This window comes from Myodes glareolus, chromosome 27 (genome assembly GCF_982192425.1).
Source record: "Myodes glareolus chromosome 27, mMyoGla1.1, whole genome shotgun sequence".
Classification (NCBI taxonomy): domain Eukaryota; kingdom Metazoa; phylum Chordata; class Mammalia; order Rodentia; family Cricetidae; genus Myodes; species Myodes glareolus.
In genome coordinates, this window is record NC_142052.1 from 15,696,302 (window position 1) to 15,721,258 (window position 24,957).

The 24,957-nt window shown below is 37.9% G+C and overlaps 1 protein-coding gene across 1 annotated transcript in view; it reads left to right on the forward strand.

Annotated features, from left to right (window-relative positions):
• The window catches only part of Akap9 (A-kinase anchoring protein 9), a 131,624-nt gene that overhangs the window by 47,679 nt on the left and 58,988 nt on the right, over positions 1-24,957 (forward strand). The window contains exons 16-24 of the mRNA XM_087902297.1: positions 6,124-6,477; positions 7,781-7,978; positions 8,552-8,581; positions 10,762-10,854; positions 17,967-18,320; positions 19,615-19,812; positions 20,844-20,984; positions 21,444-21,556; positions 24,349-24,554. Coding sequence (XP_087758423.1) covers positions 6,124-6,477; positions 7,781-7,978; positions 8,552-8,581; positions 10,762-10,854; positions 17,967-18,320; positions 19,615-19,812; positions 20,844-20,984; positions 21,444-21,556; positions 24,349-24,554 — 1,687 coding nt within the window. The remainder of the gene's footprint in view (positions 1-6,123; positions 6,478-7,780; positions 7,979-8,551; positions 8,582-10,761; positions 10,855-17,966; positions 18,321-19,614; positions 19,813-20,843; positions 20,985-21,443; positions 21,557-24,348; positions 24,555-24,957) is intronic.

The window sequence follows — 24,957 nt, forward strand, 5'->3', positions numbered from 1 at the left end:
AATAATGCTGATATGAACATAGTTGAACAAATGCTTTTGTAGTATGATTGGGCATCTCTTGGGTATATTCCCAAGAGTGATATTGCTAAAGTAGGTTGACTCACAATTTTCTGAGAAATCTCCACACTGATTTCCAAAGTGGTTGCACAAGTTTGCACTCCCACCAACAATGGATGAGTGTTCCCCTCACTCCACATCCTCTCCAGCATAGGCTATCATTGGTGTTTTTGGTTTTAGTCATTCTGACAGGTGTAAGATGGTATCTCACAGTATTTTGATTTTCATTTCCCTGATCGCTAAGGAGGTTGAGCATGACCTTAAGTATCTTGGCCATTTGAACTTCTGTTGAGAATTCTCTGTTTAGTTCATTTTTTAATTGGGTTTTATAGAATTTTAATGTCTAGTTTCTTGAGTTCTTTATATATTTTGGAGATCAGACCTTTGTCTGATGTGGGGTTGGTGAAGATCTTCTCCCATTCAGTAGATGGCCTTTTTGTATTAGTGACTGTGTCCTTTGCTTACAGAAGCTTCTCGGTTTCAGTTTTATTGTTGCTCTTATTGTCTGTGCAACTGGGGTTATATGTAGTAAGTAGTTTCCTGTGTCCATGTATTTCAGGCTTCTTCCCATTTTCTCTTCCATCAGATTCAGTGTGGTCAGATTTATATTGAGGTCTTTAAGCCCTTTGAGCTTGAGTTTTGTCCATGGTGATAGGTATGGATCCATTTTCATTCTTCTACAGGTTGACATCCAGTTATGCCAGCACCATTTGTTAAAGATGCTTTCTTTCTTCCATTGTATAGTTTTAGCTCCTTTGTCAAGAATCAGGTGCTCATAGGTTTGTGGCTTAATATCCGGGTCTTTTATTTGATTCCATTGGTCAACGTCTTTGTTTTTATGCCAATACCAAGCTGTTTTCATTACTGTAGCTCTGTACTAGAGTTTGAAGTCAGGGATGCCTCCAGAAGTTCCTTTATTGTATAGGGTTGTTTTGGCTATCCTGGGTTTTTTGTTTTTCCATATAAAGTTGATTATTGTTCTCTCAAGGTCTGTGAAGAATTTTGGTGGGATTTTGATGGGGATTGCATTGAATCTATAGATTGCCTTTGGTAGAATTGCCATTTTTATTATGTTGAACCCACGCATCCAAGATCATGGGAGGTCCTTTCATTTTCTAATATCCTCTTCAATTTCTTTCTTCAAAGCCTCAAAGTTCTTGACAAATAGATCTTTTACTTCCTTGGTTAGTGTTACTCCAAGATACTTTATGCTATTCGTGGCTATCGTGAAAGGTGATGTTTCTCTGATTTCCCTCTCTACTTCTTTATCCTTTGTGTATAGGAGGGCTATTAATTTTTTTTTTGAGTTGATCTTGTATCCTGCCACATCACTGAAGGTGTTTATCAGCTGTCGGAGTTCTTTGGTAGAGTTTTTGGGGTCACTTATGTACACTATCATATCACCTGCAAATAACAAAAGTTTGACTTCAAATACTATATTGAAGAGGTATGGAGAGAGTGGACAGCCTTGTCTTGTTTCTGATTTTAGTGGAATGGCTTTGACTTTCTCTCCATTTAATTTGATGTTAGCTGTCGGCTTGCTGTAAATAGCTTTTATTATATTTAGATATGATCCTTGTATCCCTAATCTCTCCAAGACCTTTATCATAAAGGGGTGTTGAATTTAGTCAAATGCTTTTTCAGCATCTAATGAAATGATCGTATGATTTTTTCTTCCAGTTTATTTTTATGATAGATTACATTGATAGATTTTCATGTGTTGAACCAGCCCTGCATCAAGGGGATGAAGCTTACTTGATCATAATGGATGATTTTTTTGATGTGTTCTTGGATTCGGTTTGCCAGTATTTTACTGAGAATTTTTGCATTGAAGTTCATGGGTGCGATCGGTCTGTAATTCTCTTTCTTAGTGGAGTCTTTGATTTTGGTATCAGGGTAACTGTAACTTCATAAAAAGAGTTTGGCAATGACTCTTCTGTTTCTATTATGTGAAACACGTTAAGGAGTATAATATTAGCTCGTCTTGGAAGTTGTGGTAGAATTCTGCCTTGAAACCATCTGGTCTCGGACTTTTTTTGTTTGGGAGGTTTTTGATGACAGCTTCTATTTCCTCGCTACTTGTAGGTCTGTTTAAAATGTTGACCAGGTCTTGATTTAATTTTGGTATATGGTACTTATCTAAAACAGTGTCTATTTTTTTTACATTTTCTAATTTTTGTGGCATACAGACTTTTGTAGTAAGACCTAATGATTCTCTGAATGTCCTCAGTATCTGTTGTTAGGTCCCCCCTTTTCGTTTCTGATCTTCTTATTTTGAGTGTTCTCTCTCTGCCTTTTGATTAATTTGGATAGGGGTTTGTCAATCTTGATTTTCTCAAATAACCTGCTCTTTGTTTCATTGATTCTTTGGATTGTTTTCTGTGTTTCTATTTTGTTGATTTCAGCCCCCAGTTTGATCATTAACAATCTTCTTCTCCTCCTGGGTGAGTCTGCTTCTTTTTTTTTTTTTTCTTCTAGAGCTTTCAGGTGTTCCTTTAAGTCTCTAATGTGTGCTTTCTCCGTTTTCTTTATGTGGGCACTTAGTGCTATGAACTTTCCTCTTAGCACTGCTTTCATAGTGTCCCATAGGTTTGGGTATGTTGTGTCTTCATTTTCGTTGAATTCAAGGAAGACTTTAATTTCTTTCTTTATTTCTTTCTTGATTCAGGGGTGGTTCAGTAGTTGACTGTTCAGTTTCCATGATTTTGTAGGCTTTCTGGGGGTGGTATTGTTGTTAAATTCTAACTTTACTCCATGGTGATCTGATAAGACACAGGTGTTTACTCCAATTTTTTATTTTCATTTTTATTTTTTTATTTTTGTATCTGTGAATATTTGCTTTGTTACTGAGTATGTGATGAATTTTCGAGAAGGATCCATGAGGTGCTGAGAAGAAGGTTATAGCTTTCCTGTTTGGGTGGAATGTTCTATAGATGTGTGTTAAGTCCATTTGATTCATTACATCTGTTAGTTCTCTTATTTCTCTGTTAAGTTTCTGTCTGGTTGACCTGTCCATTGGTGAGAGAGGATTGTTGAACTCTCCTACTATAAGTGTGTGGGGTTTGATGTGTACTTTGAGTTCTAGTAAAGTTTCTTTTACGTATGTGGGTGCTTTTATATTAGAGGCATAGATATTCAGGATTGAGACTTCATCTTGATGAATTGTTCCTCTTATGAGTATAAAGTGTCCTTCTCCATCTCTTCTGATTGATTTTAGTTTGAAATCAAAATTGTTATATGATTAGTATAGCCACACCCGCTTGTTTCTTAGGTCCCTTTGATTGGAAAACCTTTTCCCAACCCTTGACTCTGAGGTAATGTCTGTCTTTGAGTTTGAGGTGTGTTTCTTGTAAGCAGCACAGTGTTGGATCCTATTTTCGTATCCATTCTCTTAACCTGTGCCTTTTTATAGGTGAATTGAGTCCATTAATACTAAGTGATATTAATGACCAGTGGTTGTTATCTCTGGTTTTTTTTTCTGGTAGTATTTCTGTATTTCCCTTCTTTGAGTTGTGATGGTGGAGGATTATCAGATGTCTGTGCTATTGTGTGTATTGTTGGATTTCTTGGGTTAAGGCTTTTTTTTCTAGTACTTTCTGTAAGGCTGGGTTTGTTGATACATATTGTTTAAATCTGTTTTTGTTATGAAATATCTTGTTTTCTCCATTGATGATGAAAAAAAGCTTTGCTGGGTATAGTAGTCTGGGCTTGCATCCATGGTCTCTTAGTGTCTGCAGCACATCAATCCAAGACCTTCTGGCTTTCATTGTTTCCATTGAGAAGTTGGGTGTAATTCTGATAGGTTTCCCTTTATATGTTCCTTGACCTTTTTCCTTTGCAGCGCTTAATATTCTTTCTTTATTCTGTATATTTTGTATTTTGAGTATTATATGGTGAGGGGATTTTTTTATCCATTCTATTTGGTTTTCTGTATGGTGCCTGTTCCTTCATAGGAATATCCTTTTTTAGGTTGGTAAAGTTTTCTTTTCTAATTTTGTTGAAAATATTTTCTGGGCCTTTGACCTGGAATTCTTCTCCCTCTACCCCTATTATTCTTAGGTTTGGTCTTTTCATGGTGTCCCAGATTTCCTGGATGTTTTGTGTTAAGAATTTGTTGGATTTGCTGTTTTCTTTGATAAATATTTCCATTTCCTCTATAGTATCTTCAGCGCCTGACATTTTCTATCTCTTATATTCTGTTAGTTATACTTGTCTCTGTAGTTCCTCTTCTTTTACCCAGATTTTCCATATTTAGCCATCCCTCAGTTTGTGTTTTCTTTATTACCTCCATTTCGTTCTCAAGTCTTGAGCTGTTTCCTTTACCTCTTTGATTGCTTTTTCTTGGTTTTCTTGGGTATCTTTGAGGGATTTATTAATTTCTACTAACTTTTTGTTTATCTTCTCTTCCATTTCTTCAAGAGAGTTTTTCACTTCCTGTTTAAGGGTCTCCATCGTTTTCATACTGTTATGTTTAAAGTCGATTTCTTCTACTTCTTCTGGCTTAGGGTGTTCAAGTCCTCCTGTTGCGTGTTCGCTGGACTCTGGTGTTATCATGTTGCTTTTCAGGTTGTTGGAGGAATTCTTGCATTAGCGCCTGCCCATGTCTTCCTTCAAATGGTTCCAGGAGACTCTGGGAGTCTTGGTCCAACCGTTGCTGTGACTGACTGTGTACTTAGAAGTTTTTCTAGGTCTGCCCTCTCTTAGATACCCTCAGCATTGAAGCTGGCTCCCCACACCCCGTCACCCTGAAACAGGTTGTACTGGGGGAACTAAGGACCACGCAGATGAAAAGGAGTGCTTGGGGGCAAGGTGGAATTAGGTAAAGAAAGCGAGCAGTCGGAACTTGCCCCCCTGGATGGCCATAAAAGTTTAGAGAGTTGGACAGGGTCTGCACTTTGTTCCCTGGGAACATCTGGCTGGACGGCCACTCACTCACCACTCTGGATCTAGTTTTGTGTTTTTTAACTGAACATTTCTTGCTCTTGTTTGTTAGAATCCTTTTTTACTTATTTTCTTTTAAATTTTAGGAGTTCCCTTACATTAATTACATAGACATCCCGTTCATTGTAGAATCCATCCATGACTTTATTGTAGGATTTCTAGGATTTCTTTTCACTCAAAAGCACATGACCAGGCTTTTTCTTTTTATTGTAAATGGATTTTTTTATTATGTAATTTATCTTGATTATGGTTTGCTCTCCCTCTACTCCTCCCAGCTGCTCACCACCTCCCCTTCCATCAGATCCACTCCCTTCTGTCTCTCCTTAGAAAAGAACAGGCTTCTAAGAGATAACAACCAAACATAATAAGATGTAGTAAGATAAAGCAAAAACTAACACATGAAATTGGACAGAACAAACACACAAGAAAACGAGCCCAAGAGAGGCACAATAATCAGAAAGACGCTCTGACTCACACACTCAGGAGTCCTGTAAAATACACTAAACTAGAAGCATAGTATGTAGACAGAGGACCTGCTTCAGTCTCTGTAGGTTCATGTGAGCTTTGTTCGTGTTGATTTAGAAGGGCTTTTTCTTTTATTTCTTGTGGCCTCCTCAGTACCCTCTGGCTCTTTGATCCTTTCTTCCTCCTCTTTATCATAGTTCCCTGAGCACTGAAGGGAGCGATTTGAGAGACATCTCGTTAGACCTAGTGTTTCAGTTGTCGGGCTGTGGGTCTGTATTTGTTCCCATCTGCTTCCGGAGGGAGCTTCTCTGATGACTACTGAGAAGGCGCTGGTACATGAGTACAGCAGAGTTTCTAGGAGTCGTTTTGTTGCTATCATGGTTTTTTTGGGGGGTGTTTTTTGTTTTTGGTTTTGGTTTTTGGTTTTTTTTGTAGTTGTTGTTTTGGTTTTAGATGAGCATTGTTTTGTTTTTACCCTAGGTCTCTGGGCTTTCTAGTGTCAGGCTCTTGGCTACCCAAGCAGTACTGGTTTGGGTTGAGGTTGGGCTTTTTAAAATCTATATACTCTTAAGTAATAATCTGCTTTTTCAGTTCCATCTGCTATTTAAGAATTGAATTGAGTTGAATTGATCTTTCTGTTTGTTTCCTTTATTCATTTAGGTCGTCGTGTCAATGAGCATAGCATTTGCTCAGCAGACAGAGCTCACTAGACTAGCCATGGATAAAGCAAACTCTCTACAGTCAGAACAAGCACGTGCTCCGTGTTCGCAAGAACAGCCTTTTAATGACATCAAAGCACAGGCTCAGCTTGATCCACAGAGTCTTCTGGGGGTTGACACGAATTTGAAAGAGCAATTTAAACCACTTAGCCATGAGTTAGAAGAACATAAGAAAGAAGTTCCTCTGTCTAATCGTGAGACTCTTGAAGAGGAATCCCTAAAGTTAGAGGACCAGGGGCTGACTCTTTCACAAAATCTATTTTCCAAAGATGAAGCAATCACTGTTCTACAAAGTGTAAGTATGGCTTCTGGGATATTTTTTAAAATAGACGAAGTTCATAAAAGCATATATGGTTTCTTCACTATTAATACATTATCAGTAGTGTTGTTTCAGGACAAAGGTGTGGAGTCCAGGTTGGGTAGTACTCACGTTGTTGTAGTTTATTAACGATAAAGCATATAGTTAAATGATGTTAGTCCCACAGAATGAGCAAGTCTATTCACCTCACAGACATTGTACATAGCAGTGAGGTGACTCAGTCCCCAAACCTGATACACTGAGTTTAATCCCCGAAACTCACATGGTGTATGGAGAGGACAGTTGTCCTGTGTTCATGTGCATGCGTGTATGCGTGTCCCTCCCCCCTCACACACACACACGTAGTATATGTCATGTAATAAAAGCACTGTATTGAACTTTTAAACAATACAAACCATAAGTTACAACTGTCTTAACTGTGTTTCAGTTAAAGATTGTCCTGTAATGTGGCAATATCTATGACTGAAATATTTGCTCCATTAAATATACGATTACATGTAAGGAAATAGTCACCAGTATAAGAAAATAAAACATTTTGCTGTCTAGGTCCTAATTGTCTTTTACTTCGTGTACTCACAAATAGACCTGTTTCCTCAACAGTTTGCTGTCTTAGTGGACAGAAATAAATCCTACTTTCCCTAAAATCATTTGAAGTCGAATTTATTATTAATGTTCAAGATAGTTTCTTACTGAGGAGAAGATCAATAAAGCTGCCATCTCTTTAGTTGCTGTTTTTTCAAGGATGCTCATAGATCCACAAGTAAGCGGACGTGTTTTGAGTCAGAGGGCCAATACATGGTAGTCTCTTAGGGAGTCGTTCTTGAAATGCTCTATAGCTGCTGTGTACTGTAAATTTAATAAATAAATCTCCTGTTTCATAAGTACAGTTTTAAGATTAAAAACAATCTTCATTTCCCCACACAAATCATCAAGAAGAATAATGGAGTCCTGGCTTCGTTAAAAGTAGAGGAAATACTGAATATCTTATATCTTTTATTTTTCTCCTTTACAATTATAGTTTAGGTATACTAACTTATTGATTTTTTCCCTCCTTGAAAATAACAGGTTTATGGCTGTTAAATTAATATCGTTTTTGAATTCTCACTAAAAGGAATACGAATACATCTTTAAGAACAATTTAGGCTTCATTTTATAATAAGATAAAAATTCAGGTGTCCTGTGAATTCAGTAGAAATGCTTTCATATTGATAGAAAATGTCAATAATTACGAATTTCCACAATTCGTGTGTGGCTGAACTTTTTGTTTCTACTGATAAAGATTCATGATGAAGTATCAGATATGGAGACTTCTAGACAGTTGGAAGATATGCGGCAAGAACTTGTACGCCAGTATGAAGAACACCAGCAGGCAACAGAACTGATGAGACAGGCTCACGTGCAACAGATGGAGAGACAACGAGAAGACCAGGAGCAGCTACGAGAGGAGATTAAGAGGCTCAATGAGCAGTTAGCCGAGGTTGGCTCTGAGAATCTCTTTCCTCCCCAACTAAAATAACTTTCTTTATGTAACCATTTTTAAAACTTCAAAATTGTTTTTCCAGATCTGAAAATAATTAGGACTGTTTAACAGTAGAGTTGCCCCAGTAGCCAACACTTTCTCAGCTCACAGGCATGTCCGTCTCAGTCTGTAGAGTTCATTGTCATGCCATCGTCCATAGCAAAGGACACCTCGTCAGCTTGGGCAGTCTGCGCTGAGGTGCGTGTACTGCAGCTCTCACCATAGTCAGGTTACCTCTGAGAACCCGCCCGTTAGCAGTCACAGGCGCACATCTGACTCTCTGTAATCCACCTCGCTGATCAACGTAAATCTGGGTAGCATGCTTCTGGAACTTTGTCTGGGAACCATTTCTTGGTGATTTGAAAAAATGCAGCACTCTTAACCCTTTCTCCACTAAACTTAAAAATTCTTTGATATTTGCGAGCTATATTATTACATTTAAATGCCATGATTTTTCTAGATGTTATTTTTTCAATGTATTTGCTATTTACTAAAACAAAATATTTAAAGAAATTTTCATTATTTTCACAGCATAGAAACACTGAGAAACAGAATGTAAATGTAAGTATTTTTTTCTTATTCAATATTTTACCAATTTAAATTTTGTCTTGATTTTTTCATTTGATTATAGTATAGTGATAATTGATTGTGTCATCTGTCCTGTTTCTTTCCATCCTCGGGTCTCCCCAATATCACCTTCCTATTTTCAAATTGATGGTCTCTTTATATATATATAAATATATATATATATGACTGACTTATGCATTGGAAATCAGTTCCAGTGCCATGATCTTCTGCTGTAGGAAGCAGGACAGGCCATCTTTTGTCCAGTGTTCAGGAATTCCTGAGAACGCAGGTCGTGGTGCTGATGGATGGGTGGATCTGGCAGATGTCATACCTTCTATAACAGCTCTTTGCATAGTGCATGATTTTCCAATCTGCAGCAGAGCTCTGTTCTTCTTCTGCATTCAGAGACAATAAAGATCATTGCTCTCTCTCATTCTCTGCGGCAAAGACAGATAATAACTACATTCTGCATCCTCTTGCACTCCGTGTGAATTATTTGTTTGAAAGAAATTTACATAAGTGGGCATGGATTGTTGTTCTGTGGGTGAGATGGAGGCTGCCCCCAGGCATAGCAGGGGTATCTTTTGCAAGAAAGACAAATGGCGGGCCAAGAGGAAGAATTGAGGTGGCATTGGAAAGTGGAGATCTTTGTGCCTGCTGCCAGTGCCTCTCAAGTGCCATCTCTGAAGGGGAGGACGAGGACCCTAGCCCGCACCTAGAGGCCAAGGAGCACTGACAGTTCCAAGAAGCCCCAGGTTCCAAAGAAGCCAGAGCAAACCTGTGTGGGACCCAGAACCCATTTCCAGACCACTCTCCACCCCTGTGGACATGGCCTAGAAGTTCTGTCATGGTGGTAGATCTAAAAAACCCCCACATTTGAAGTCTAAAACTCAAAGCAAATGTGAGGTGCCTGAGGCTCAGGAAGAAAAGGTCAGTGTTGGTCTATGTTGCCAATTGCTGAGGAGCTCTGGATTCGGGGAAGGAGAAGAGGGGGAAGACAGCAAAGATGCTGTAGACCGAACATCGGGGGAGCTGGGGACACTGCAGGTGCTGACAAGCACCTTGACTTGAGTGTGTGGCTGTTTGGACTCTCCTCACTGAATACTTTTGGAACTGGGAGACAACTGGCGTTAGGAGAGCATCTTGATCATGTTGCTGTCCTGGATTGAGTGACAGAGTAGCCTATATGTGAGATGAGCATCATGGGAACACTGCTGACTATGGCCCAGAACCACTGACTTTACTTCTGTGACACACAACCAGGGCATTGTGTCTCACTGTGACCATGTAACACCACTTAAGTTCCTCCACTTCCTCCTGACTCCAGCTTTAGAGACCTGGTTTGTGACCTATGTGAATGAGTCAATAGGAAGATCATGACAGCTCTAAAGTCTTGGGCAGGACAGCAACAGAAGCAAGAGAAGACCAAGCCCACCTGACCATGAACTTCTGCACTCCATACTGGTGTCCTGAGCCAGAGACAACAGTGCTTGAGATGACCCATAAGGACTTTTAAATGGCTCAGCAGGCTAAGGCACCTGCTGAAGACCTGAGTTTGATCTCCATAAAACACATAGTAGAAGAAAATATAACCCCACCTGTTGAACTTTTGACTTTAACATGTCTACAGTGACATACACGTGCGCACACATAGTCACAAAACGAATAAATGTAAAACAGCACATTAAAAGAAAACTGACCCATTAAAAAAGAAATTCACGTACTTATTAAATACTTTGATGCTAAGAATGTCTTTACATTTCAGGAAATCCCTATGTTTGGTGTGCTGACAAACTTTCCTTGTATTTGTGGAAAATTGGATCATATAACTAACTACAAAGAAGAAGAAAAAATATTAACCAAGAAATGTGATCCCAACTTGACATTTAACTTAAAGGGGGCATAATCTTATTTTAAGTATGCTTAAGTTGCATTAGAATTGTGTATTATAAGTGTAAATGTCTTTCTCCCTTTTCACAGTAGCAAGTATATTTTATTAGACTTATTAGAATTGATGTTTTTAATTAAAAACAACTGAAATTTCCTTTTTGTTAAAAAGTATCCAGAAGTTTGGTAAGATGATATTTTAGAAACATTTTGAGAGTAAGAACATAACTGTAGGTGGTAATACAATTTGTATAAATGAATATGTCATGTTTTGCTTTTTTGTTCAGTGTTCTGATGGATTTGAAGGGAGGCAAGAAAGAGATATAACCATGGTGATGGAGAAACAATATCAAGAACGATTGGAAAAAGAAATTGCTAAGGTGGGTGTATAGTTGATGTGGAACGTAGTCTCTGTTCCCTCTGAGCCTTCAGCAGGCAGATTTTATTGGTGGTATGTAATACCTTTTGAGTCATAAGTTTCCTATATAATTTACTCATACACTGTCAGATAATCGTATCAATTAAAAATATTTAAGATTTTGCCTTTTCTGTCTCTCCCTCTCCCTCCCTCTCTCTTTCTCTTTTTCTCTGTCTATGTTCTCTCTCTAACTCTCTTGCTTGCTAACACTCTGTCTCTTTCTCTCTTTCTCTCTCTCTCTCTCTCTCTCTCTCTCTCTCTCTCTCTCTCTCTCTCTCTCTCGACAAGTTCTTACTATTTAACCCAGGCCAGCCTAAAACCCATCCTCCCACGCTGCTCCCAAATCCTGTAATTACATGTGTGCACCATCACACCTGGCAGAAGAATTGGTTTTAAGTTAGTGATTCTGTGGCTGTTACTGATCTTAGTCATCCTTATAAAAGAGTTTGACCTTCTTTAAAAGTGCTTAAAGCTTGATGGTGGTGTTGCACACCTTTAATTCCAGCACTGGGGATTCAGAGTCAGGCCTATCTCTGTGAATTAGAGGCCAGCCTGGTCTACAAGAGCTAATTATAGGCCCGGCTTCAAAGCTATAGAGAAAAGCTGTATCTAAAAACAAAAGAAATGAATGAATGAATGAATTGATTTTAAAAATTGGTTAAAGTCAGGAAAGAAGGTTGTTGATTCTCTTTATATATCTCCACTCAAGGCAGTTACAACTTGAGATGCTGAGAGAGGATTGCCACTGAGCTTGTCTCCTGGCTGAGTGAAGGAGTTTGATCAATACTGTGTTTGCTTGTCTTTGAATCTTCAGTTACTGTGCTCACAGCTCATCTTTTAGACTCAAATATTAACCACACTAGGCTACATTATAGTCCCATTTATTTTATATTTGTATTTTCTTTCAAAATGCATATATTCATTTGAATTTTAATATTAGAATCATTGAATTGTGAATTATTTGCTCATTTTTAAAAATAACTATTCCAAATAACAATCTAAGTGGTAAATATGTATTTGTAAAAGGAGAACAATTTATAAAATGTAAAGAAAATACATTAGATGCTAGTGTTAGATGACGAATCAGGAATATATTTAAGCTCTAAATGAAGACTCTTATTTATTGTGTGAGCAGAATAAATGGTTCTTGGATGTCTTGGTGAAAAGTGAGTCAAGGTTTATGAGTGTCAAGCAAGCATTGTGTGATTCTTAGAGTAATGCAAGTCTTCTCTTGTTTTTAGTACTTAGAAAGATTCTCAAATAGAATATTATATAAGGGTCTCAAAGTTAACATGAGATTTGCTATTGGATATGATATACTTCAAATCTGTGAACTTTGAAAAGTTACTTAACTTACTATTGTCAGTTTTCTCAGTGTCAAAGGAAGATAACAGCAATTCTTGTGGGGATCAAATGAGCAACTGCATATTACACACCTGCAGACTAGTTGACCTAGAAAGTTCTCAGCTGTAATCAGTTGGAAAGTGAAGATGCAGCGAACTTAGTGGATGTTGCCTAGAAGGAATCCCAAGTCTGTGCCTAGTGTTTCTTGTTCACAGTGTAGAATCCATGATTACTTTCTCATATCAGCATTTATATTTATCTTCAGTGTCAGATGATTAGATTTAGAATCATCCAGTTAGGTTGGTGAGTCAAGCCTTTGGGTGTGTCTAAGGATGTCGCCAGATATGAGTGACTGCAGAGACTCTGGATATAGTCTTATAGGCTGGAAGCCTAGACAGAGTAAGAAGTGAAAAGGAGAAAGCCAGCCCAGTGTGTGCATTGCCTGTCTCTGCTTCCATACGTGCCATGATGTAAACAACTTTTGTCACAGACTTGGCCACTGTGGTGGTCTACCCAACCAGCTAGAGTCAAGCAATACTGAACTTAACTCTCTGAAATTAAGCGTTCAAAGACCTGATTCCTTCTTCATTTTGTCTCTGTCAGGTCTATTAGTCACAGGTCTCCTATTAGGACAGGAAGAGCTGGCTAATACACCTGGACAGTTTCTTCTGAAGTATTTTGTATTTTGTTTTTAAATTTGCTGTGTATGTTGAATGTGGTGGAGGTGAGGCATGCTGGGCGACTACTGAGCTACACCCCAGCTCTGTAAATTGTTCCAGTTCTCTAATTCTCTAACCTTTTCTTGCATTTTTAGCTTTCGTTTCATTTTAGGATCACTTTTCTGCTTTTTGAAAGATACTCTTTTGAAGTTATTTTTCTGATGCCCTATTGGGAATAAGCTTAAACTTTAAAATTTTGATTTTCTTTTCCCATGAAGATGGCTCTTGACTATTGAAGTTGACGGTTGTTTGATGTCAGAACTTTGGCATTAGCATTCTGATCTTCTGTGTCTCTTCTTGGCTCTGCTAAGACGGTCCTTGTCAAGGTCTGGAGGGCATGGAAAGGGAACGTCCTTGGGAACCTTTCCGTCCATTGCTCTTGCATCTTTGCAGTGGTATCTCCTGCAAAGATGTTCGCAGTCATTTTATGAACCATTTCCATCATTGTCTAGGAAGCCACACTAGAACTGAACAGCGGTGAGAAAGATAGTCAACTTTTCCCTCTGGCACCCATAGCTCGTTGTTTCTTTGCTTTTGTTTTGGGGCTCTCTTTTGTTGTTTGTTTGGTAGGCCCTGTGTCTTAAATCACAACTCAACAGAGATGGCTGCATTTCTAATCCTCTTCTCTCCACCTCCTGATTACTGAAATGACAGGCGTGTGACTTATGCTCTGTTCATGTGATCTTATGAAACGACAGGCATGTGACATGTTCAGTTCATGTGATCTTATGAAACGACGAGCATGTGACACATGTTCAGTTCATGTGATCTTATGAAATGACAAGCATGTGACACATGTTCAGTTCATGTGATCTCATGAAATGACAGGCGTGTGTCATATACTCAGTTCATGTGATCTTATGAAATAATAGGCGTGTGTCATATGCTCAGTTCATGTGATCTTATGAAACGACAGGCATGTGACACATGCTCTGTTCATGTGATCTTATGAAATGACAGGCGTGTGCCATATGCTCAGTTCTTGTGATCTTATGAAACGACAGGCATGTGACACATGCTCTGTTCATGTGATCTTATGAAACGACAGGCATGTGACACATGCTCTGTTCATGTGATCTTTTGAAACGATAGGCGTGTGTCATATGCTCAGTTCATGTGATCTTATGAAACGACGGGCATGTGACATATGCTCTGTTCATGTGATCTTATGAAATGACAGGCCTGTAACATACACAGTTCTTTATGAGATTTTATGAAATGAAATGAGCCCAGGGTTTCGATCCTGGGTAAACACTTGCCAGCCCATATTGTTGCTTCTTTTTTCTGTTTTTAGAAAATATATTTTTAAATTACTAATTAATAATTGATGAATCAATTTTTTTGAGACATCGTTTCTCCATGTAGCCCTGCCTGTTCTGGAACTTGCTCTGTAGACCTGGCTGGCTTCAGACTCACAGAGATCTGGCTGCCTTTCCCTTCTGTGTGGTGGGATTAAAGGTGTGTAAGCCATCACCCAGCCTCTTGACTTCTTTTTTACATTTATAAATTTTGCTTTCTGTGTTCTATTCTTAGTGTGGAGAAAGACTTCCGCCAGATTCAATTCAGAGGATTAAAGCAAAAGCACTTTGAAAGTCTTGATCATTAGTTAGAAAATGTTGCCAATGTTTTGCTGCATTGTATTATTCTTATTTTTATTTATTTCTTTTGCTTTTACATTTCGATAGAACCACAGTTTCCTCTCCCTCCCCTCCTCCCAGTCCTCCGCCCCCCACCCTGCACCCATCCTCTCTTCAGAATAGGGTAGGCCCCCGTGGATATCTACCAGCCATGCGTGTCAAGTTGCAGTGAGACTGGGCTCCTTCTACTAATGCTGGATGAGGCAACCCAGTAGGAGGACATGGTCTCAAAAGCAGGCAACAGAGTTGGAGACAGGTTCTGCTTTCACTGTTAGGAGTCTCACAAGATGACGAAGCTACACAACTGTAGACATATATTCAGCAAGCCTATGTCAGTCCCATGCAGGCACCCTGGTTCTTGGTTCAATCTCTGTGAACTCCTTTGAGCCCTCGTAGTTGATTCTGTGGGTTGTCTTGGCAGTGTCCTTCACTCCTCTAGCTCCTACAATCCTGTATCCTCATCTTTCACAGAATTCCCAAGCTCTGCCCAGTGATTGACTGTGTGTCTCTGCATCTGCTTCCATTGTAGCTAGGTGAAGTGTCTGTGATGACCATTGGGCCAGGCACCCATTATGAGTATAGTGGGTGTAGCCAACCGTCGACTGGTCTAGCTTGAGACCAGACCATGAGAGGAAGCTCACCCCTGATGCTGTCTGGAGTGCCAGAACTAGAGGCAGGCTGGCCCAGAGACCTAGGCTAAACCAAATACTGCTGACCAAAAAACAAAAAAAGAAAAAAAAAGGAAAAAGTATTATTTAACTAATCCTTTTCTCTTTTCACATCTTATTGTAATGGCATATGTTCCAGAGGACTGCCTAGAACATCACTAAATTCTTTTATTCTTGGGGAACATAGCCACCTAAAGGGCTATTTTGGTAGGTGAAGGAGTCATGGGATTGTTGGGACAGAAGCAGCATAATGTGTGTTTAAAGGGCTTGTTCTATCTGTAGTTGAACATATTTGATTCAAATCACTAATCTAATATTGATTAGATGTGACCTTGATATTGTCTGTGATCTTTGTACTCAAATTTTTCTGGGCGAGTGGTTGGGTACCAAAATATTCTTCAAGTGAGTAATAGAGTTTGACTTCTAGACAGGTCTATTCAGATATGAAAATCATGGGAAGGTGTGATGTTACCTCTCAGCAGAGGAGCTGAAGATTGCAGAGCTCAAACCCACCTTCCTTCATCTATTTGCTTTGTGTTTTAGGGTCACATCATGTACTCATTTTGTGTTCTCATTTCTTTCTTAGTTTCCCCACTCATTATATTGGAACATTAGCAGTGTCTACCTTATATGTTATAATGAACACTGAATGAAATAATACAGGTTTTTAAGAACTGATTGAAGGTATTTCTGTTGTTCGTGGTGGAGCTATTACAGCATTATTTCTATCAAAACACAGCTCTCACCTCAGGAGAACACAGCATATGGAAAGGCATAGGTTAGTTAGAATCAAGTTCAAGTCAGATTAAATCACAGTTTAATCTGTATGGGCTAGACCACAGTTTTCGAAAGCTAAAAGTCAGACTCCAGGCATAATCTCACCCTGAGTTCATGACAGCCAGCTGTTCTAACTGCAAATGCTCTGTGGGCTTAGAACTTGATATAAAACTATTGACACATTTGGTTCTGAAAGACTTAAGGCCTTGTTAGAATTCGGATGTACCTGTGCTTGGGGGAAATAGACAGTGATTCAGGGTCATAATTGTAGTGGAAAGTCAGAACCATGTATGTAATTAATCCTCCTTACCATTCTGTAGAGCCAGGTAGCCCGCTGACAGAAGTTTCTTGCAGGGTAGTAAGAAAGGATGTGGATGATAATATAATTACAAAGACTCCATCATACCGCAGCGTAAAATAACATAATGGAACCATGTCAGATGCAGTGGTATTCTCTGTAATCCCAAAGCTGTGGATGACTAAGGCAGAAGGATTACTGGTTCATGGCCAGTTAGTGCTACAAAGTAGGTCTCAGAGGTATATAGCATTTCAAATAGTGAAGACCAATCTTTAAATATTTACCAATAGACATTAATTTAAATAATGTATAACAAATCTGTTCTTGACCTAGAAATGTGTTTTCTCAGGCTAGGCTATGACCAGATTGTAATGTAGAGTATGATTACATTTTTGTAGGCAATTTCTCACCAGCATCTGTCCATGTCCCTATGCAAAGAGAAAGAAAAAAGCTGGAAAAATATTTACTGAAATTTATAGCAAACTTTCTTGGAAGAAAGGAATATTAAAACTTTATTATCTAATTTTGTGTTTTTTAACTGAACATTTCTTGCTCTTGTTTGTTAGAATCCTTTTTTACTTATTTTCTTTTAAATTTTAGGAGTTCCCTTACGTTAATTACGTAGACATCCCGTTCATTGTAGAATCCATCCATGACTTTATTGTAGGATTTCTTTTCACTCAAAAGCACAAGGCCAGGCTTTTTCTTTTTATTGTAAATGGATTTTTTTATTATATAATTTATCTTGATTATGGTTTGCTCTCCCTCTACTCCTCCCAGCTGCTCACCACCTCCCCTTCCATCAGATCTACTCCCTTCTGTCTCTCCTTAGAAAAGAACAGGCTTCTAAGAGATAACAACCAAACATAATAAGATGTGGTAAGATAAAGCAAAAACTAACACATGAAATTGGACAGAACAAACACACAAGAAAACGAGGCCAAGAGAGGTACAATAATCAGAAAGACGCTCTCACTCACACACTCAGGAGTCCTGTAAAATACACTAAACTAGAAGCATAGTATGTAGACAGAGGACCTGCTTCAGTCTCTGTAGGTTCATGTGAGCTTTGTTCGTGTTGATTTAGAAGGGCTTTTTCTTTTATTTCTTGTGGCCTCCTCAGTACCCTCTGACTCTTTGATCCTTTCTTCCTCCTCTTTATCATAGTTCCCTGAGCACTGAAGGGAGCGATTTGAGAGACATCTCGTTAGACCTAGTGTTTCAGTTGTCGGGCTGTGGGTCTGTATTTGTTCCCTTCTGCTTCCGGAGGGAGCTTCTCTGATGACTACTGAGAAGGCGCTGGTACTTGAGTACAGCAGAGTTTCTAGGAGTCGTTTTGTTGCTATCATGGTTTTTTGGGGGGGTGTTTTTTGGTTTTGGTTTTGGTTTTTGGTTTTTTTTTGTAGTTGTTGTTTTGGTTTTAGATGAGCATTGTTTTGTTTTTACCCTAGGTCTCTGGGCTTTCTAGTCTCAGGCTCTTGGCTACCCAAGCAGTACTGGTTTGGGTTGAGGTTGGGCTTTTTAAAATCTATATACTCTTAAGTAATAATCTGCTTTTTCAGTTCCATCTGCTGTTTAAGAATTGAATTGAGTTGAATTGATCTTTCTGTTTGTTTCCTTTATTCATTTAGGTCGTCGTGTCAATGAGCATAGCATTTGCTCAGCAGACAGAGCTCACTAGACTAGCCATGGATAAAGCAAACTCTCTACAGTCAGAACAAGCACGTGCTCCGTGTTCGCAAGAACAGCCTTTTAATGACATCAAAGCACAGGCTCAGCTTGATCCACAGAGTCTTCTGGGGGTTGACACGAATTTGAAAGAGCAATTTAAACCACTTAGCCATGAGTTAGAAGAACATAAGAAAGAAGTTCCTCTGTCTAATCGTGAGACTCTTGAAGAGGAATCCCTAAAGTTAGAGGACCAGGGGCTGACTCTTTCACAAAATCTATTTTCCAAAGATGAAGCAATCACTGTTCTACAAAGTGTAAGTATGGCTTCTGGGATATTTTTTAAAATAGACGAAGTTCATAAAAGCATATATGGTTTCTTCACTATTAATACATTATCAGTAGTGTTGTTTCAGGACAAAGGTGTGGAGTCCAGGTTGGGTAGTACTCACGTTGTTGTAGTTTATTAACGATAAAGCATATAGTTAAATGATGTTAGTCCCACAGAATGAGCAAGTCTATTCACCTCACAGACATTGTACATAGCAGTGAGGTGACTCAGTCCCCAAACCTGATACACTGAGTTTAATCCCCGAAACTCACATGGTGTATGGAGAGGACAGTTGTCCTGTGTTCATGTGCATGCGTGTATGCGTGTCCCTCCCCCCTCACACACACACACGTAGTATATGTCATGTAATAAAAGCACTGTATTGAACTTTTAAACAATACAAACCATAAGTTACAACTGTCTTAACTGTGTTTCAGTTAAAGATTGTCCTGTAATGTGGCAATATCTATGACTGAAATATTTGCTCCATTAAATATACATGTAAGGAAATAGTCACCAGTATAAGAAAATAAAACATTTTGCTGTCTAGGTCCTAATTGTCTTTTACTTCGTGTACTCACAAATAGACCTGTTTCCTCAACAGTTTGCTGTCTTAGTGGACAGAAATAAATCCTACTTTCCCTAAAATCATTTGAAGTCGAATTTATTATTAATGTTCAAGATAGTTTCTTACTGAGGAGAAGATCAATAAAGCTGCCATCTCTTTAGTTGCTGTTTTTTCAAGGATGCTCATAGATCCACAAGTAAGCGGACGTGTTTTGAGTCAGAGGGCCAATACATGGTAGTCTCTTAGGGAGTCGTTCTTGAAATGCTCTATAGCTGCTGTGTAATGTAAATTTAATAAATAAATCTCCTGTTTCATAAGTACAGTTTTAAGATTAAAAACAATCTTCATTTCCCCACACAAAACATCAAGAAGAATAATGGAGTCCTGGCTTCATTAAAAGTAGAGGAAATATTGAATATCTTATATCTTTTATTTTTCTCCTTTACAATTATAGTTAGGTATACTAACTGATAGATTTTTCCCTCCTTGAAAATAACAGGTTTATGGTTGTTAACTAATATCGTTTTTGAATTCTTACTAAAAGGAATACGAATACATCTTTAAGAATAATTTAGGCTTCATTTTATAATAAGATAAAAATTTAGGTGTCCTGTGAATTCAGTAGAAATGCTTTCATATTGATAGAAAATGTCAATAGTGGCGAATTTCCACAATTCGTGTGTGGCTGAACTTTTTGTTTCTACTGATAAAGATTCATGATGAAGTATCAGATATGGAGACTTCTAGACAGTTGGAAGATATGCGGCAAGAACTTGTACGCCAGTATGAAGAACACCAGCAGGCAACAGAACTGATGAGACAGGCTCACGTGCAACAGATGGAGAGACAACGAGAAGACCAGGAGCAGCTACGAGAGGAGATTAAGAGGCTCAATGAGCAGTTAGCCGAGGTTGGCTCTGAGAATCCCTTTCCTCCCCAACTAAGATAACTTTCTTTATGTAACCGTTTTTAAAACTTCAAAATTGTTTTTCCAGATCTGAAAATAATTAGGACTGTTTAACAGTAGAGTTGCCCCAGTAGCCAACACTTTCTCAGCTCACAGGCATGTCCGACTCAGTCTGTAGAGTTCATTGTCATGCCATCGTCCATAGCAAAGGACACCTCGTCAGCTTGGGCAGTCTGCGCTGAGGTGCGTGTAGTGCGGCTCTCACCATAGTCAGGTTACCTCTGAGAACCCGCCCGTTAGCAGTCACAGGCGCACATCTGACTCTCTGTAATCCACCTCGCTGATCAACGTAAATCTGGGTAGCATGCTTCTGGAACTTTGTCTGGGAACCATTTCTTGGTGATTTGAAAAAATGCAGCACTCTTAACCCTTTCTCGACTGAACTTAAAATTTCTTTGGTATTTGGAAGCTATATTCTTACTGGTTGCTATATAAAATATACTTGCAAAATCATTGCAGAAAAGCTATTATGAAAGTACTAAATTAAATTTTGAAAACTAAAAGTTAAAGTAGAGAATCTTTTACTTGAATTCCTTCATAAATAAAATATTGACAAATTTGAGGTTAGAACATAAAATATCAATCTTTTGCAAAATCAGTTTTGCTTTTCTTCATTGTATTTTGTGAATTCAGATTTCTGAATTTTTCAATGCAAATTTGATATAAAAGTATTTAAGTATACTGTGTAATTACTTTATATTATATATCATATAATATATAATAACTATCATTTATATAATGACTTTATAAAAATATTTTATAAATTCATGACTTTTATATGTTTTAATTAACTTTTGTAAAGTTTCAAAGTTTGCATTGAATTTTATATTTGCCTCTATGCCTCTTATAATGTCGTTGAATCATTGTTTAAACAAAGGCCTATTGGTTTTAAGGGCTTGAATGAAATCTGCTAATTGTTTCTGCTCTTGTCCTCTCGCCACCAAAATTTGCTTACAACCTTTTCTCTTATTTAGAGCTCTTCACTCTATATTGACAGTGTGGTATCAGAAAGAGAAAGAGTGCTCTTAGAGGAGCTGGACGCACTAAAGCAGCTGTCTCTAGCTGGAAGAGAGGAGCTGTGTTGTGAGCTGCGTGACAGCAGCACTCAAACACAGGTAGTGTGGACTTTGGCTCTTCCTAGGAGCAGTGGATCGACTATGCAGTAGGATTTGTTTGTCTTCCTTTTTGTTGTGAGATAACATTTTTTATGGGCATTGAGCTTAATGTGTTTGTGATTATACCCTTGGAAGGAAGATCACATTCCTTGTCCTGGTAATTTGATTCTGGTATTGCAATAGCTGCACCATGGAGTAGCTAACAAATTTCACTGTCAAATGCATTCACAACATGCATTCCTTCAGACTCATCCCATTCTTCTCATCTGTTTGTTAGACTATTTTATCTTTTCTTGGTAATGCTAATCTCTACATACCGTAGAGTTAAATATTATTTCAAGCAGTGTCTGACGTCATGCACAGACCTTTGCTCCGTCTCATACCAGTATACAAGTAGGACTTGCTGTTTCTAAGATGACAGGTTTTCTCTTTGTCTTGTCTTCTCTGCCTTTACACCAGCTTACACAGGATGAAAATGACACAGAAAACGTTGATGAACGTACATCAGAAGAAACAATATTGATGAGAAAACCTGAAGATGCAGAAATTGATGTAAACCTGTGCAATGAAAGGTATAGAGTGTGTACTTGATCAGAACAGGGTCAAATGTTGTTTTCTTTTCAGTAAACACATTTTATCTTGTATTTGTCTTAAATTTGTATTTTGTATTTTGTCTTAAAAGTTGTAATGTGTATGAAAATTTTCCGTATAAGTATACTATAGAAAGGGTTGATAATTCTTATCATTAAATGGACTAATTTTTATGCATGCACCACTACACTTATTAGATATTTACCTTAATTCCATCTAGGTGTTATTTGAATATTGGATTTGTCTTGATTAGCTTTATTTTTCTTAATGCTATTTACTATACTGAAAATCATTTCTTGTGAGTTTTATACCTTGTTTATTTCATTAAGAACATTCATTTCATAGTCAAATAAATTCAGTTGAGAGAACAATAGATTAAATATTTCACATTTGAATTATTTTTTTTATTTTATGTATACACATAACATACATTTTTTAGAGGAGTAGATCTTCCAGTGGTTAGAAAACTGTTCCTTGCTTTGATATCACAGAAATTTAAAAAAACAAATAACACTATAGTATATGAGAATAGCTCATATTAACTCAAACACCCGTTTAAAAAGCACAGTGCATTAAATTTTAATTTATTTAAGTTAAAATAATTTCTTTAAAATTAGAACTAGTATCTACTATCAGTTTCTGTGACTGTCACCTTTCTGTGTCTTCCTCTCTTCCTTCCTCAACTTGGATGGAGATTGGATCTCAAAACAGGAAGAGTGAAAATTAGAATTACCGTGACAATATAAAATAAAATATAAAATTACTGCTTTTCACTATTCTATATTTTTTACACATTGTATGTTTTCTTTTTAGAAATTTTTATGGTAAGATTGATAAAATGAATATTAGTCCTTAATAGTTCAATATTCTAATCATGGCATTTGACACTTGAACAAAACTTAAGTAAAAGTTAAAGAAATAAGACGTTTCACTTCTTATTTGGTCTTTTTTTTTTAATACTCTTATTCTGTAAGCAGATAACTTGATCTGTGTATAGAAATAGAAGCCCGCCAGCGTTCACTTGAAAACTACTAAAGGCAAGCACTTGCCTTGGTTCTCTCATCCTAAACTAGATAGTTCATGTGCCTGGGGACAGACTGCCATTCACCTGGTTGTTGGTCATTTCCTGCCATGTGAAGATGAAAGTAGAACTATGTTGAGTCAGACACTTTTACGACAGGAGTCTGCCATTTACTGCTGCTGGTGTATTAAACTATTAAGACTAATCTTTTTTATCAGTATTTATGGAAATACATTTTGGACACAGTTTTAAAGGATTCATTTTACTCTAAAAAGAAACCTCATGAAAATACTTGGTCCTGCACAATCTTCATGTTTAGTGTTAAAAATGTGTGTATTTTTGAGTAAGACAGAGGGTAGAAGGAAATCTAGGCAATACAGTTTATGACTGGAACATACAGAGATGGCTCAGTGGTTAAGAGCACTTACTTCATGCTGTTGCAGAGGACCTGGGTTCAGTTCCCAGAACTCTCACTTAGAAGCTCACAGCAGCCTACAACTCTAGTTCCAAGGGATCCAATGCCGTCTTCAGACTTCTGAGTGCTCCTGCACACATACGATGCACATAAACACACAGGCACACACTTGTGCACATAGATAAAATAAATATATAACTCGTATTTTAATTCTAATGATTATGTCTGAATGCCAAGACTTTTCAGAGAATACTTGACCAGTGGCATCTAATTAAAAAAAAAGAAAAATTTGAAAAAAACCTGTTCATACCTTTTTAAAATGAAAGACATAATTTATTTCTGTTTATTTGAAAACTTTTCTTCCCCCAATTATCTGAAATACCTAGTGATATGTGAAACTAGGTACACCTTAGTCTCTAAAATAAATGCAGGTTATTAAAGGCCTGTGACACTTGCTTTTGTGTTATCAGACTGGGATTTCACTGTTGACCTTTCGTATCAAGACTTTGTCTATTAGTTCTGTTTAAATTTAGGCATCTCTCGTCATCATCAAATTGTAAAAATAGTGCCACTTTGATTAGAATATGCCATTTGACACATGAACAGATGAAGTACTGAACCTCTGTATGAGTAACCATGAAAAGTATTACTAGCTCAACACCTTACACACATTTGACTCCTACCACATTCTAATATTTTTTAAAACTTTAATCATTAATATAAAGGCTTAGTTACTTTATTTCTTTTAGGTCAAGAAAATGCACACTTAACAAAAACTGTTTTAAGCTACATAGAACTGTTAGAAGAACATATGTGCTTCTATAATATAGTTTTACAGTAAGTCAAAACCAAAAGAACTTCATTGTGGGGCAGTTACAGATTATTTTAATATATTTTCCAGTTACAAAGCATTTCTTTTTTTTTCTTTTCTTTATTTATGTATTCAATCATTTTTTGTGTTTGTTTGTTGGTTGGTTGGTTTTGGAGACAGGGTTTCTCTGCAGCTTTGGTGCCTATCCTGGAACTTGCTTTGTAGAACAGGCTGTCCTCGAGCTCACAGAGATCCACTTGTTCTGCCTCCCAAGTACTGGGATTAAAGGCATGCACCACCACTGACTGGCTCTTTATTTATTTGGTTGTTTATTTATCAAGACAGAGTGTCTCTGAAGTCCTGGCTGTCCTGGAACTTGCTCTGTAGACCTGGCTAGTCTTGAATTGAGAGACCTGCTTGTCTCTGCCCTGAGCACTGGAAGTAAAGCATTCTTGTGGCATAATAACGGAATGTTTTGTTTAGTTTTTAATTAAGCATTTTAACAAATGTTTCTTTTTCTATATAGACATGCTCTTCAAAAAGCCAATAGTAGACTTCTGAAGATCCTGTTAGAAGTTGCCAATACAACAGCGGCTGTGGAAGAAACAATTGGCTGTCATGTTTTTAAAATTTTGGACAGATCTAGTAAAGCGCAGCCAGCTCCCAGCCTGCCTTGGAGAACAGAAGCAGACTTACGTGCAAAGCCTGGTTTCCACGAGGAATATGGGAGAGGTAATGGCTCCATATACTACTGAAATGGTCTGCATCTTCAACACAGACTCAGTGCAAGGCACTCCCAGAGTATAGAAAAATACATAAGGGAGAATAGTCAATGTTTTTGCGACTAAGGAACTATGCCACACAAAGACTTTAAAGCTAATCTTCTCAAACACCCTTACTGTCTAGCATTTGCAAATGGGTGCCTCGGGCTGTCCCCGTTTTCTCTACTTCTACTAAAGAACGATAATGCTTTACTCCTCAGGATGCTGATACCCTCCTGTAAACTAAGGAAAGGGTAAAATGAGGGCATTTCCAGGAATCTCGCACTACTTGAAAAAATTAAATAAGTCTTTATAAAACCTGAGTTGATCCTGTTTTGGACTATCCTCTGATATCCTCTGATAGGTCCTCTCTG